The sequence below is a fragment of the Dioscorea cayenensis genome, chromosome 17 (genome assembly GCF_009730915.1).
Source record: "Dioscorea cayenensis subsp. rotundata cultivar TDr96_F1 chromosome 17, TDr96_F1_v2_PseudoChromosome.rev07_lg8_w22 25.fasta, whole genome shotgun sequence".
Taxonomy (NCBI): domain Eukaryota; kingdom Viridiplantae; phylum Streptophyta; class Magnoliopsida; order Dioscoreales; family Dioscoreaceae; genus Dioscorea; species Dioscorea cayenensis.
The window spans coordinates 18,204,437-18,220,337 of record NC_052487.1 but is presented as its reverse complement, the minus strand read 5'-3'; the positions used below and the strand labels follow the sequence as shown (position 1 = coordinate 18,220,337).

The following is a 15,901-nucleotide window of genomic DNA, read 5'->3' as shown; positions in this document are numbered from 1 at the left end:
TTAAAATTTATTAAACTTTTAAATAATTTTTTTTAAATATATAAGTGTGTTTTTTTAATTTAAATCCCTTATTTGTTTTATAATTAACAAATTATCTTTTCTCTTTGATTATTTAACCCAAATTTTATTTAAAAAAAATTATGTACTTTTTTAATTTATTAAATAAATTAATTTTAAAGAATATATTTGAATATGAAAACACAAATTTTAAAGAATATCTTTTCTCGCCGATTCCCATGTGTACATGTCTTGAGGGTTTGTAGTACTGCAAATGCAAACATTAACCCATATGTGTTATGCCCTCATTGGTTGACTGTAATGTCATATAGACAAACTTATGCTCCATGTTTTTCATCCGTACATGGGAGTTTTACATTTTTGGCAACCTATACCCGGCCAAAAATGAGTTCCACCTCGCTGGTCGACGCATCTACTTCAGCCAAAGATCGTAAGAAACGAATGCGTATGGATAGAAACCCCGATCCTAGTAGCATAATTTACGCCTATATGTAAACAACCCGTCATTATAGAACTACTTGCCCTAGGCAAGGAGAAATATATGATGTAACTTTTACTTTTATATTTAAATGCAATTATGCTTTTTAATTTCAAATAATTTTAAAATTTATTATTGATTTAACGATTTAATTAAAAAATAAATTTGTGTTTTCATATTCAAATATATTATTTAAATTAATTTTTTAATAAATTAAAAAATTACATTATTTTTTTAAGCAAAATTTGGGTTAAATAATTAAAATTTGTAATTTTAAAATTTGTGTTTTCATATTCAAATATATTCTTTAAAATTAATTTATTTAATAAATTAAAAAGTACATAATTTTTTTAAATAAAAATTTGGGTTAAATAATCAAAGAGAAAAAGATAATTTATTAATTATAAAACAAATAGGGATTTAAATTAAAAACACACTTATATATTTTTTTAAAAAATTTATTTAAAAAGTTTAATAAATTTTAAAAGTTTAATAAAATTTTTATTGGTTAAAAACTCAAGAATAAAGTCCAACTTATCGATTATAAAACAATTCAGGGGTTAAAATGAAAAAAATTAAGATTTTTTATTTAAAAATGCCACATCAGCGCTGAGTCAGCGCCCAGTCAGCATATCACATCACCCACATGGGTGATGTGATGGTCCTAGGGCCATTTTGATAATTAAAATGGCCCTAGGGCCATTTGGTTTAATAAAAAAAAAAGGGGGCTACTTGGTTAAATGGCCCTAACAAATTGATACATAATAATATATAGGGGTAATCTTACCATGAGTAACCATATCCTCAAAATACATCCAACAAAACATGTGTTTTCTAATTCCAAATTTACAAATCCTTCTAAACAAATATAAAATCTTATAATACAGTAAATCCAGTTATATGCAATTAAACACAAGATTTGACTGTATGTTAAAAATCAAGTATTTTCAGTTATATTATAACTTAAAATCCATTGCATTTAGAATTACATCCAACTAAACGCCACTTAAATAAAAGAACTCAATGAGACCAACATATGTGAATATATCTAAATACTAAAAATGAAGTGTAACGGATGTTTTTCATTTTTAATAATAAGAACTAAGTTTTATTTAAAAATAAAATAAAATTAATAAGTATGTACTCTTTGAAAATATAGGCATATTAGAATGTTATTTTTTTAGAGAGTTTATTATACATCATACATATAATCACAAGATTTTTGTTTTTTCTACATTTGTCTTTGCATTCTTCCATGAGTAATTCTACAAAATTTCTTTGGATTTGGATCCTAAATTATTTGTTGATTGAGAGTTGGGTTTGTTGTTTTGATTGTAGCTTTATTCAAGAATTTAAAGATAAATAGATTACTTAAACTAGTGTTATCTAAAAATCTAAAAATCTAAAAATTTAATTTATCTCAGTAAAAAAATCGAATAATAAGTCACTAAGCTTCATCAAACTTTTGGTAAAAGTAAATAAGTTTGAAAGTAAAATCTAAATAACCTACATGAGTACTTATTCTATAGGAGACTATTTAATTCTTTCAAAATTTAAATAATTTTTTTTTTAAAGAATGTCAACGATAACATTATATTTTCCAATAGGTTATTATTGAATATCAAAAAACTTTAAAAAAAAAAATCAAACAACTAAACAATGCAAATCTCAAAATATGTGATGAGAGACAAATAACCATCTATCTGTGTGTTTTTATGTTTTATGAGAGATTTTTAAGTCCAATATAAAAACACATTTTCTTGCTCTAATATATATATATATATATATAATATTTGATTGGCTGACGCTGATTTGTTGAACGTCCGTAATTGAGCATAGTACATATTAGGGAGCACAATGAGAGTTAATGAGAGTTGATTAAAATTTGATTTGGGTTTATTAGTTAGGTTTATAAAATTATTGTAGGTCTAGTAGAAATATGGTTAAACGGTTTAGATTTATTAAGATACTTTATAGAAATTGATTCGACGGATCAAAATACTGTGCATCCCTGCAGACGAGCACAGTTAACATTAGGAAGAGCAGTGAAAGTTAATAAGGGTTGATTAAGATTTGGTTTGGGTTTATTAGTGAGATTTTGTTTTTTTTATCCAAATACTTTGCATCCACTTTTTTTATTGTACAATAATATTGTTTATGAAACAGTGTACAAATATTGGATTGAAATCCAATGGTCGATGCTCATATAATATTTTGATCTGAACCGTTCAATCAATTTCTGCTCATATAATATTTTGATCCAACGACCAACATTGATGAATGGTAATTCTTGTTCCAAACGGTAATTATTGTATATATATTACTGTAGTAACTACTGTTCATCAATGTTGGCCGTTGAATCGAGATTCAACGCCTGATAATGGACATCCATGGAAATAAAAATGAAACCAAAGTACATGTAATTATCTATATTTATTCTTTATTTGCTTGGATATTTATTCTCTATAATATGCTTTCAAAATTTTTAATTAGTCTCCTCATTTTTTTTTCATTTTTATTTCTATATTTAAAATATTTAGTATGGTTATTATTATTTCTCGTGATTATTATATCTATTTTTAATAATTTATCTCACATCATACATCACCATATCCTGAATTAGTGAATTTAGTTGCCAAGGTATTAAATATATATTTTTAAATAAATAATCATATTTAATAAATTTTGAAATTACACATATGAAGTAAAAATTTTTCATATCATTCTTCTAACTTTATCACTTGATCAAAAAATTTCCTGAACTATCATATATCCTTAAAAAATTCTTCTTTTCTCGATACCATATCGATAAATCTTTATCTTTCATTATTATCGTCGAAACGCCTCAACGATTTTTAAACTGAAAACACAAATATAAGAAACAATAAATAAAAGATATTAAACATCTACAATAAATATTAAACAAAAACGTTACATTTTAAATGAAACTTGTGTAGTTACACACAAACACACAATGTTAAATAAAAATATATAATTAATAAATAGAAATACATTTTGTAAGTAGAGAAAAATTGGATTTTTAAATAAAATAAACGAATACAGAGACTGAAAAATAAGTAAACTAAAAAAAAGAAGAACTACAGAAGAAATTGAAATGTCAGAAAAATTGTAGGGGATATTTGAAAAAGTTACAAGGATTAATAAATAATTTTCCTTTTGAAAAGACCCCAAATGCAATAATTAAAAAAAAAAAATTGGGTTCATACCGGGTCGGATCGCATGAAATCCAAACCCGATCCGATAGAATGCGTACAAGTGCTCCCGAGTCCTGACACCGTCTTCGTCTCCGATCAGCGATGGCGGCCACGAGATCGCTCCAGCGCTGCCGCCATCTCCTCTGCGCCCTAGCTTCTCCCTTCTCCGGCCTTCGTATTCTTCTTTCAGATTCTTTTCAGATGCCATTGCTCCCCATTCAACCCCTCCGCCTCTTCCGACGCCCCCTCCAATACCTTCCCCTGAGCCGAACAGTGGAAATGGAGATTATGGCACCGTTTGCTCTTCTCTTAACGAGGCTGAAGTCGCCAAATTCGCCGCCATTTGCTGAAACATGGTTCTCTCTCTCTCTCTCTCTCATGGACTTAATGTTTCTGTTTTTAGGGCTATAATTTGATAGAAATGCGTGGAAAGAAGCACATTTTAGCGTCTCAGATTTTTTTTTTTTTTTCAATTAATTTTTAATTAGGGTTGGATGTAGTTAGCTTGGATTATGAGTTTTATCTTTTGCATTTGAAGTTTTGGCTTGATTCTTTGATTGAAGAAAGTGGACCTTGTTTAGGTTTTGATATTATGTTTGCAATTGGGAAATTTATATGGTTGTATGCTTTTTGAATTATGTAGGTGGGATTTTGAGGGACCATTCAAGCCTCTGCATCAGATGAATCCTACTCGAATATCTTTCATTCGGTCAGCGCTCTGCCGTCATTTCAGGTATGATGAAAGGCTACTTCTTTCAAGTTTTTTGAGCAGGTACTTCTTTATGGAAAATTAAAATTTTTTTCATCTTGTCTATATTGATGTTGCATAGATCTCAGATATCTGCTTCATTTAATTAGCAACTGTGACAAACTAAATAATATGATTCAAAGACAAACAAATAAAGATTGAATGAAATGCTGAATTTTTGTATAAAAACTATTGTGCTTTGTGTGAAGAATTTGGCCGACTTGGGACTTAAAATCGATTTGGATGCCCCCGAAATATATGAATTGGGTGAGTCAACCTGGTGACTTGTGATTTGGGTGAGTGAGGTCCTTTTTTTAATTTATTTTCTCCAATTTTTAGAATTATAATATATATCATCCAAATTTCATAAAAAAAGAAAATTTGGTAAAAGAACTAAATTTATAAATTAACAATATAGGTAAAAAAGTAAAAGGTTCTAATCTTCTGATATTATACGAAATAAAATAAATAATTTTCTATAATTCAATATTTACTTATTACGACAAATAAACAATATTTTGGAAATGATAATTATAATAGAACTCAATGAAGTCATATAGATGAAAATCAAAATTAAATAAGAAGAACATCCAAGCTTTGTGGAAATTCCATAGGAAAGAAAAGGGCAAAAGTCGTAGAGAATTAATGCTGGAAATTATAAAGAATGGATCCAAAATTGTAAGAAAGGCAGAAACCGGGAAGGAAGGATGAGGAGTGAGGAGGAAGAGGAGAGGCCAGCGTACTTCGAGTGAAGTGAGGTTTTTTAGTGTCATGAACTTGGATTTGGTGAGTTATTTTTGACATGGGTTAGTTTTTAAGTTACGGAAAAACCTAGATGGCTGGTCTAAATTAATGCTTTTGAATGTAGCTGGAGTGAAGCCTACGTTTTTGCCCTTTGGCCCAAATGGTTGACTCGGCCAACCTGCAATATGGCCAACTGTGGTTTTCTTTAGGATAGGTCCAAATCAGTGAACTATTCTATTTTAAGTTTAAGCTTCGAATTAACTTCCAATCTTTAATGTTTTAATTTTTTTTTTTATTTATGTATATGCCTGATCATAAAACTCCATTTTTCTATTTTCAGAAAAGACCCCTTTTGCGCACGGCCTTTTGAAGGGTTGAAAGTGATTGATGTTGGATGTGGAGGTGGTATTCTTTCAGAGGTATTTTCTGGGAACAAGGACATTTTTTATCTATAATGTTCAACAAAATTATATCCTCTGTAGTTGCAAATGAGATCTATGCCAGCATGCTTTCTTTGTGTGAAATTTAATGTTGAAACTTGTGAGCTGCAGTTAAAGGAATGCCATTAATGAAAACTTGTCATTTTTAACTGCAAAAAAGAAATTTGAACAAATTGTGTTGAATCTATTTATTTTAAAATGGAGTAGCTATTAGTGTCTTTTCGACTGAGGAGCAATCGATTCTATGGAGAAGTGCTTGAGAATTTATGTTATATTAAGTACTGTACTCTGTAACATATCAGAGTAAAATTTACAAGATTGTGAAATTAGTTAAGCACCTTAGAACTTCTCATACAAATTTAGCAAGCTAGCCTGACATATTTCAGCCAGAAAATTACCGACTGAAAAAGCAAGGGTGTCCTTTCTTATTATGAAAAAACTAGAATACTTGTCATGAACCCCATTTTGTATGCATCTCCTAAATAAAAAATTTGGGAAGGGTTTAGAATTATGTGTCTATGAATATATGGATTATTTATAGGGGATGAATCTGAACTTGGGGGTGGGTATGTTGCTTTAGCCTTTAGTTGAATTTAGTTTTAGTATTGATTCACTGGTTCTAGATCTTTTGCAGATGGAGAAGGTGATACTACTCCCTATGATTGTTCTATCAAAAATTATTGGGTCTCGAACTTTATGGATTATGAGAATGCTGTCAAAATTTAAAAGACTTAATTTGTTCAAGCCTTCAAGATTGCATCAATGCCTCATCATTGGACTATCCTCAAGGACTGAAAGCAATCTATTTAACTTAGCTTATTACTGGTTAAGCCTTTAGGAAATGCATTATTTTCTTTGTGTGAGTTACCATTATGGCTGATATGAATTTCATTTTGGTAACGGCTAATACACCACTGTGTACAAATTTCCAATAATCATTTAGACCTATGTTGTTTGTTGAAAAGAATATAGTTGTTTTCTGGTGGTCTAATTTTTTATCAAATGGTGTGTTTAGACAATAGTTTTGAAGAATATTTCCTATGGCCAACCAATAGCACATGCTTCTTCTGCTATTTTTCCATGGTTAGTAGAAGTATTAAAATGAGAAGGATATGTAGGTCTTGGTGCTGCCGTTTGTATTTCAATGTGCTCTAAGCTGATAAAATTAAATATTTGGTCTTACATCATTCTGAACTTTGTTGGAAATTTCTTGGGATAAAACCTAACTACTATAAATTATTCTCAGGAATATTTTTTGTGCATTCAGGTTGTTTAACTGGCATATCAAGTATAATAAAGTTATGTAGCCTTATCTTCTTATTTGTTGATCAGATTCATTAGAAAATTCTGTCTTGTGAACTTTTAAACTTTTGTGCAAAACATTTCTGAATATGATTATCTTTTTTTCTTTTTATTTGTCACAATGCTCTTCACTAATATGCTTCTCTATGCTTCTATTGACAGCCTCTTGCTCGGATGGGAGCATCGGTAACAGGCATTGATGCTGTGGAAAAGAATATCAACATTGCTCGCATACATGCTGTATGTTTCACTTATCTTAAATAAAGAATGTATGTGTCTGCATCATTATGTTTCTAGTATCATTCATGAGATTGCGAAAGAAAATACAATACTATCAAGACCTATAAGAGGAATTGTAGGATCGAGAACTCAACCCAAATAAACTTTGCTTGTTTGTCTTAATGTGCCAATATGATCATCTGCATATTAGTTTTGCATATTCTGTGTTAGATTATGATAAAATAGTAATTATTGTCACTGCCAACAATTTAAAATTTCGATGCAAATATATAGTGCAAAGTATAAATATGAACGTAACGATTTTTTTATTAGAATAATGTTACTTGGTCTCAACGAGGTTAGAAAGAATAAAAATGAAGTGTGAGAAGATCCAAAGAACTACCATTGCAAGTTTCTTAGTCAACAATCGGAAGTTTTAGTACTGTGCCTGTTTGAATGGAAACATCACATAACTATTATTTATCTATGACTTCATGTTCTTACGATTAGCATTAACCTTGCATGTCTGGTGTGTTAGCGTATCATATGTTCAAGCATGTGACCAATTCAACAACTCATGTGCAATTTAAAAAATGCTGTATTTCTGTATGCCTATTTCTAATGCCCATAGTCTTACTCCGCTGTAAAGCTATGTCCATCTGTTTCTATGTCATAGGCATGCATTGAGAGACATTACCTTCTTGCCTATCTGAGGTTCGGGTTTTGTACCACTTTTCAAATATCAAGACGAGCTTTTATTCATTAATGTTTTTGAATACATAAGATGAATGTTTGTTGTTTCTGTAACAAGAAATTTCGGGATGCTAAAAGCTAGAAATAAAATACAACTTTTTGGCAAAAGATACAAATTATAAGTTTTACTAGAAGCTCTTTTCAAAAGTTATCTAAAAAGGTTTTCTGGATGCCACAGCAAACTTATGCTATATCTCATATTTTGAAGCCTATGGTGGCTAAAGAAACGAAATGTTCTTTGAGTGTGCAAGCTGTTTAATCATGTTCCTTTTGTCGGAGGTGGTCTATCTGATGTAATTGCAATTTCTTTTGGAGGAAAACATATGGTAACACTTTGTGAGTGTATAAAATACACCAGACATTGTTATTCGTAGAATGAAAGGTTAGAGTCAATCTTATTATATTTCTAACCTTTCATGTTCTCCTTCTTGATAGATTCCTGCATCTTATTTTGAAACAAAACAAAAATGATGTATTTGGTTACTGTAACAGCTTTTTACTTGCAAACATTTCTATTGAAAATAGTTGCAATTTTTTGTTTTTTGCTTTTTTTTTTTAAATATCGATCTTATGCATAGGCTAATGATTAACATAGATATCCTGATTATATTTTATTTGGCAAACATGGATTGCAATAATTTCTTTTCTGGCATAACTGTATATATATATATGTGTGTGGCTAGAGAGGTGGCAAATTTTAAACTTTCTGCACCTTACCTATGATCCCTTTAATATGCTTAATTTTTTAATTGTTGCAGGAGTCAGACCCATTGACTTCGTCTATTGAATACCGTTGCACAACAGCTGGTACTTTTTTCCCTTAAACCATTGTTTCTTCAACCTTACTCTTTTCATTTACTCTGCATTTGTGTTTGGTTGTGTTTTTATTTGTGTTACTTGTTTGTTAAAAATGTTGAAAGTGCTCTATTAGATAACTGAGATAGTAGAACTTGTTTATCATATATGTTTGTAATCTGAGAAAAGTAGGAAATTTTTACGGTAAAGGTGATATTTGATCTTGATTTTTGGTTGTTATGGTAATGTAGGAAACTTTGAAATTATATAATTTCTTTTCTCATTGTTATTTGGATCTATTGTAATAGGGAAAATTCAAATAAAATTGCAGTATAATCCTTTTTCTTGGTAATTATGCACCAGGGTATTCTGTGTTTTGTGAAAGAATATGCTTTTGATTCATATTTAAGTATATCAAATTGGGAAATTGTCTTTACAAATTCACTATAATGGTCAAGACTTTCATATATAATAAATGAGCTAATGAAGTGCAAATAGAGGAAAATTATGCACATCTGTAAATGGAATTTATCTGCACACATTTCTTTTGGCTTATGGGAAAAGGAATCTCTGCATAGCCTTATGGTTCAGTATTTCACAAACTATTGAAGTAAGCTACTGGTGTCACACATGCAATTTTGATTAAAAGTTATACTGGATGTACATAAATTTCTCATACATGTGGCCTTATCTTCATTGAAGTTAGACGTTCTCATGCGTGTCTGTTTGCTATGTTTTCTGTCTGCATTTGCATGCACACACAGCCAACGGACCTCTTGTTATCTGAGCAATCAAAAAGATTATTTGATAGGTCTACTTCAGCTTGGTGTCCAGCATGATTTGATGTTGCTATGAATAGAAACTTTGACCCATTAGCAAGAGTAATTACATATAAAAACATATTCTCCACAATCTGCCTCGTATTTTCAGTCAAATTTGTCTCACCCGTCACCATCCATATTTTTTTGTTATGAGCAAATGAATTAGGATCCTCCACTCTCTTAAGCTATCAGGGCATTATAGATTTTCTTTCTTAATACTTTCCTTTAGCTATGTCATGATGTATTGCCTGCTTTGAGTACTTAATAGGAATGCCCTAAAGGAAGAGTTGGAGATAGATTTGAACTTTGGATATACCTACCAAAAGAGAAGACTATTGACAGGGTTACAAATGTTTGCCATGTCCAGAGTTGTTGCCTGCTGGCTAATATTCTTGTTGTTCATGTAGGAAGAATTGGTTTGTTGTTCTCTGGTGTCTATCAATGTCATACTCCCAAATTGCTTATGCATGACTTTTGCATTGTGCTTTGCATATAAGTGTGTGCATTCCAGGCCATTATGCACGTTGGATATATATTTAAGCACATTTCTTCTTGAAAAATTTTAATTTTATGTTTGTCTTGATGATAATTCTTGCTTTTGACATCATAATTATATGGTGTTTTGGAAACAGAGCAATTGGTCAAGGAAAATAAGAAGTTTGATGCTGTTATAGCTCTTGAGGTATGTTGTCAATAGGGTAAGGGATCTCTTCTTATTCTCTTAATATTTTGTTGTCAATTTTCATACCAAATCTTGATTTATCTTCATTTATTTCTAGTTAGGTTTCAGATTTTTTTTTCCCACTTTGATTTTTTTCTGATTGTGCAAGGACAACCTTGCACTTTGCTTAGAAATTGATTTATCTTAATTTGGAATCAGATTGCTTGGAAGTTTAACTTCATTCATCTGTTAAACATTATGCTGTTGGCAGTACATTGACTGTTATTTTTTTCAAGGAATTGATCAATAAAAGATAAATGTGGAGAACGTACTCCCTGAAGGTCAAGGCTTCAAATTTGATATGACACTGTAATTATCTCTACAACCAAGCAAAACTATCATTGGTGTGAAAAGAATTTAAGGCTTGCCATATTTTGGTTGGAGAGTAACAAATGGGTGAATGATCAATAATGGATGATCTCACAAAGGGGCCTTTTGGAGATGTGATTGTCTAATAACGTATGTGAGAGAAGAAACATGATAAACTGGCATTATGTTGAGCTTGATCACATCTTGACAGTTTTAGAGAGCTATATTCCTCCTAGTTTTAGCAGACTATTATTTCTCGTGAGTGGTTATTATCCGCTGTCCAGTAGTAACAGACTGGCCTTTACTCTGAAAATTGAAGTTATCTAAGAATGTGGTTGAATCATGAATCCCTCAACTGGATCTGATTTGTGAAATTCTTTTATAACTAAAGAAAACCCTCCATTTTATAGAGCATAGTGAATGGGAAGAAGCACACTAGCCATGGCCCATAGCCATTTATTTAGATTTTCTTGCATCATTGACTTGTTTTGCCTGCTTGGTAATTGTTCTTTTCCGTGTTCTTAATTCATTATGTTTTTATCATCTGCATTGGATTTCAGGTAATTGAACATGTTGCAGATCCCTCTGAGTTCTGCAAATCTTTGGCAGCATTAACAGCTCCCAACGGGGCCACTGTTATCTCTTCTATTAGCCGCACTATGAGGGCTTTTGCAACTGCTATAGTTGCTGCAGAGTACCTCCTTAGATGGGTGAGACTTTGTTTTATTGTTTACTTGCTTGTTTAGGGCTTCTCTCCCTATTATAAGCAGGCACACAGTAGTCACACATGAAATGCAAATTGATATGAAAAGGTTTGCCATAGCCAGGGATTTCTTTGCCATTAGTTAACCATCTTTTTTGTATTTCTTTATGAACTAATGGTAAAGACCCTGGCTTCACACACACACACACACACAGACACAAAACATTAGTTGTTAAAATTAGAATAGGCGCTCATTTGAAGTTATCTCGTTATTTCACATAACTGAAATATTAGCAACTTTAATTACTGGTGCAATTAACTTATTGAGTATGGGTTCATTTGAAGCTATCTCATGCCTTGTGTCTGCTCGGTTTATTTGCAGCTTCCAAAGGGCACTCATGATTGGTCTAGTTTTCTTACTCCGGAGGAACTAGTCCTCATTCTGCAAAGAACATCCATCTCTGTAATGCTCATGCTCATAACCATTATGAAATACTATTTTAATTAATCTGTTTCCTCATTTGTGGCCATTGACAAGCTTCTTTCATGTGTATGTGTGTCTATGGCAGGTCAAAGAAATGGCTGGAATCTCCTACAATCCTGTGACTGGGGAATGGTCTCTTTCAGATGATATTGGTGTAAATTTTATTGCTTATGGTGCTAAAGAGGGTGATGTACAGTAATTTCAATGCTGTTCAGTCTTAGTTTATGTTGCTCTTTTTAGCCATGTTTTTAACATTCAGTTTTGTTTTTTTTTATTTTATGTTACTGTGTTGTTGGTGTTGAAAAGCAGGGATGTTGTTATCAATGTTTCCTTCTTAATTTCTTTGGCGGCTTTGCAGAGGCGTACTAAAATATGAGTTGCTCATTTTTAATCCGCTTAAATAAAAAAGATATTTATTTCAACATTTGAATAAAGTAAATTGATTCATTTTAATCCCCTAAGCTATTTTTATGAAGTGTTATTTTTAAAAGTGAATGAAATAATGCCATTAATGTTTATTTGTCAGATAGTAAGAATGAAGAATAAAAGTAAAAATAGAGCCTGAGAGTGGAGATTAAGTGTAGTCTAATGAGTTTAAAAACATATCATATAAAAATCCATTTTCTTCTTATTTAAGTAAAAGAAATTATTAAATTAAATTTACTCTAATCTAAATGGAAAAAAATATCAATTCTCCCACTTTAAAAAAATTATTAAAATGAATTTAGTTTAAAGCCCACTTCAATCTATATAGGAGGTATATATCACTTCTCCAAATATCACTTCTCACCTCAAGGAAAAAATACACTTTGGATGATGTTTGATAATTCATGAATCACATTGTCCTAAATACACATCCATGATAATAGCACATAGATCATACACCAAAACATAAACATTTAGGCCCAGGGCTGCTGATCAAAAGCTAAGTCCTCAAACACAAATGCACTTTACAGAGGTTGCATATGTTTTCACTTAATAGAGCTTAGGATCACTTTTAATTGCTCATATAACAACAGACATTTATATAAGCACACATATATGCTAGTATTACATACTACAACAATTAAGCACCATCATCCTCAAGGTTGTTGACCCGCTCACACTCGTCTATCCATTCGCTGTATCTGCAACGCATCAACATCCCATTAACAAACTCTCCTTCATGACAAATGAAAATTTAACTGAGTCATTTTATAACTACTCACATGTCTATTGGCTCCGTTAACGCTGCATATAAAAGAAAAAAAAAATTAAATTAGCAAAGCTCATAAAATAGAACTACTTCAGAAGTACATATAGTTCTGAAATATCTGGATGAATAGCAATAGCATGTGATGGTCTGGTAAAGCAATGGCGTACATATGGCATGGAAAAAAATACAACTGCAGCATTCTCAAATAACTAAGCATTTCTCTCTCTTGCTTCACTTAAACCTAAAGCAATAGGAGATGCTTTTGACCAGATGCTTTCAAACATGTCTGGTAGAAAATCTCATGACACTAGACAATCACCATCTATCGACATACCAGTGACAGTTGTGCTGAAATTTTCTTGGCAAATCCTGCATGTAGCTTCACCAATCAAATTCTTCATGTCGCTGAAAATTAAAAAAAAGGTCTTAGGTCTTTACTCTATGGTATATACAAAGTAAATTTTTAATAAGCTAAGGTGTATAGTGCATACATGCGGCACTCCACACTGCTTCCATGATTGCAGAATGGGCAACAGAAAACTGTATCAAGCTTGTCCATTCGCTTCTTGGGAGGTGGCTTCGCCCTTGACTTTCTCTTTCCCATGATAGAATGGCTCCAACCTTACTGCAACTTTGGAATAATGACAACACAAAAGAACAAGGAAAAAATAGTAAATATGCATGTGGTTGGAATAACAAGCAAATAAATAACTGCCAAAAGGATGATTAGAACAAGGATAAAATATTAAGATAAACCTGAAGGCATGTAATGAATCCTAAAATTTTGAAGGACCAGAAGCACAGATAGACCCATGGTTTAGTTAATTTAAACTTTACATACTAATGTCAAAAAGCTTCACAGCCTTAAATTCAAGTTGGAAGCTTTTCACTCTTTGAGAAGAAAAAAGACAGGAAGGCAGGCACTTTGTGTTAACTTCCTTCAGGTAATAAGCGTCCAAAGAGAGGTAAATGCAAATTTAATTTTTCAAGCTCCTAACTGTAAAAATGAAAATAAAATGTCCATCCGCCACGTGGCAACTTTCAAAACTACAATTAAGTGGTCACTCATTTATGATCCATCTAAGATTACTAACGTAGGATGCCAAATTATACAAACAAAGTAAGACAATCGGTTATGTTTCTGAGATAGAAATCATCTCTTCTTTTCCCATGCCAAACTACACAAGTTTAATAACAGCTGAACTCAACATTCGGCTGAGGTGCTAGTCTAACCAGTAGATCAATGCAGGACAATCCGATTTAACAATTAAAGTTAAAAGAAATATAGATCACAATGTATTCAGCTGTCCATGAACAACCAAGTTCCCAAATCTTGGACATGGGATAAGATTTTTCAACAAACAATCCCAAGTGGTCAAGTCTAAATACATTGAGAAGATGTTCAACCGAGTTCATAGTTCTTGGATTTGAACAAACCAATGGACAAGGTGAGTGTTAAATGAATAACAAACAAGTCCTCATAGAATGGTCAAAGATATAAACTCAAGACAAAGTGCTATCAAGGCTCTAACCATCATTTTTCTTATAAAACCAAACAAGAATGCCATTCCAACCAAAAATTGAGGCGCTAAACGACAATCTTGTCAGATTCGATAAATCAAAGAGAATAAAACAAATTGTGAATGCATTCTCGTTGAACAAAACATTGCCTTATTTGAGAAACTTTTCTCAAGGAGACAACCCAACACTTCCTGACAAAAGCATACAATTAATGAAATCATGCAAGTGATGCACATTCAATCCAAGAATCATTCCACTAAAATGTCTTTCACTAACTACAAAGTGAGAAAATTCGGATCTTGTTCACGACACTGATCAGCTGTGATATCATAATCCCAACACATCAGGGAATTTCCAAACATCCCTACCTCAAGACAAAAATTGGGGAAACCAAGCAAATAATTTAGATGTTTATAGTCTCAGACAGATCAAGTTTCTAAGAATAAAATAAAATCTCAAAACCAAAAAAGACGACTTTCTGCAAGACCCAACCTTTTCAAACCCTAGGCGACCCAAACCAGGAAGAAATCACCGCCCATGCTTCAAATCAAGCAAAATCAAATCGCAAGCTGATACAGTAATCGGCATAAGAGACCCATAGGGTAAAAAAAAACACCTAAACTGATGCTTAATCAATTTAAAAGCGCCAAAAGAACATCGGAAACCCTATAATCACTTAAAATGATGAAAACCTCAACAAATCAAGCAAGCAACCTGAAAAATCTAAGAACAGAACCAAATTTATGCTCAAAAAACGAAAAGGCGAGATAAACTAAAGATCATACCTTGGAGAAATCGCGAAGAAGATTGGAAGGGGCGAGCAACGAATAGCAAAAGGGGGGCGAATGGGGATGGTTTATATAGAGCCCGTGAGAAGATATGATAAGAGGCGAGGAACGAAACCGGATTTTGGATCCTACTTGATCCGAATCCGACCCGATAATAAACCGACACTTGCCGGTCAATCCTGGCGGCTGCTAGTTTTAAAATGAGAATGTTAAAACGGTAAAAATGAATTTAACTGGGCAGCGCTTTAATAATAAGTTTTAAAAAAAAAATCAAATCAAATCAAATTTTTATTCTTTTATTTTCTTTTTAAACTACAAGGCTGGTGAAAGTATTGGTGTCTCCAAATATTAACTACAATGTCAATCAAATATGCATAAATGTAGAGTTAAACAAAGAGAGAATGCGTGTAGGGGTGTATTTGAGCCGAGTTGTTTGTGAGCGGCTCGGTGTTCGGCTTGATAAGGGCTTGTTTGTGTTAAGCTCATATTGTAAACGAGCTAAGTTTTAATATTATTTTCAAGCTCGATTAATAAACGAGCCAAGTTTGAGCAGCTGAAAGCTCGGCTCGTTTTAGCTCATAAACACAGCTCATGAACAAGCTCGTTTATAAGCTTGGTTGTGAGCTCGTTTATATATATATATATAT

At 32.0% G+C, this 15,901-nt stretch overlaps 2 protein-coding genes across 5 annotated transcripts; one reads left to right on the top strand and one right to left on the bottom strand.

Annotated features, from left to right (window-relative positions):
- The first annotated feature begins 3,758 nt into the window (after positions 1-3,758).
- Positions 3,759-12,092, top strand: LOC120280078 (ubiquinone biosynthesis O-methyltransferase, mitochondrial). Its single transcript, XM_039286807.1, has 9 exons — positions 3,759-4,067; positions 4,355-4,444; positions 5,544-5,622; positions 7,108-7,185; positions 8,676-8,724; positions 10,166-10,215; positions 11,124-11,273; positions 11,649-11,729; positions 11,836-12,092. The coding sequence occupies exons 1-9, from the start codon at positions 3,814-3,816 to the stop codon at positions 11,947-11,949; spliced, it is 945 nt and encodes a 314-aa protein (XP_039142741.1). The 5' UTR covers positions 3,759-3,813; the 3' UTR covers positions 11,950-12,092.
- Positions 12,093-12,546: 454 nt separating this feature from the next.
- LOC120280856 (transcription elongation factor 1 homolog) lies at positions 12,547-15,337 on the bottom strand. 4 transcript variants are annotated; one of them, XM_039287813.1, is made up of 6 exons: positions 15,252-15,304; positions 14,616-14,657; positions 13,437-13,570; positions 13,280-13,350; positions 12,959-12,980; positions 12,547-12,877 (listed from the first exon to the last, which is right to left on the bottom strand). In XM_039287813.1, the coding sequence occupies exons 3-6, from the start codon at positions 13,547-13,549 to the stop codon at positions 12,817-12,819; spliced, it is 267 nt and encodes an 88-aa protein (XP_039143747.1). In that variant the 5' UTR covers positions 13,550-13,570; positions 14,616-14,657; positions 15,252-15,304; the 3' UTR covers positions 12,547-12,816. The 4 variants fall into 4 exon arrangements, with proteins under 4 accessions (XP_039143747.1, XP_039143748.1, XP_039143746.1 ...); XM_039287814.1 differs by having other exon boundaries at positions 13,437-13,576; positions 15,252-15,287; XM_039287812.1 differs by lacking the exon at positions 14,616-14,657 and having other exon boundaries at positions 13,437-13,576; positions 15,252-15,337.
- Between the last annotated feature and the right edge of the window lie 564 nt (positions 15,338-15,901).

What these genes read in the sequence shown, in the direction of transcription:
- LOC120280078 (XM_039286807.1), top strand. Translation starts at nt 3,814, where the DNA reads ATGGCGGCCACGAGATCGCTCCAGCGCTGCCGCCATCTCCTCTGCGCC. An exon ending in GAGGTGGTATTCTTTCAGAG is followed by an intron (nt 5,623 to 7,107) that starts GTATTTTCTGGG and finishes TTCTATTGACAG; the next exon opens with CCTCTTGCTCGGATGGGAGC. An exon ending in CAGAGTACCTCCTTAGATGG is followed by an intron (nt 11,274 to 11,648) that starts GTGAGACTTTGT and finishes GTTTATTTGCAG; the next exon opens with CTTCCAAAGGGCACTCATGA.
- LOC120280856 (XM_039287812.1), bottom strand. Translation starts at nt 13,549, where the DNA reads ATGGGAAAGAGAAAGTCAAGGGCGAAGCCACCTCCCAAGAAGCGAATG. An exon ending in TTTCAGCACAACTGTCACTG is followed by an intron (nt 12,981 to 13,279) that starts GTATGTCGATAG and finishes TTTTATATGCAG; the next exon opens with CGTTAACGGAGCCAATAGAC. An exon ending in TTAACGGAGCCAATAGACAT is followed by an intron (nt 12,878 to 12,958) that starts GTGAGTAGTTAT and finishes GATGCGTTGCAG; the next exon opens with ATACAGCGAATGGATAGACG.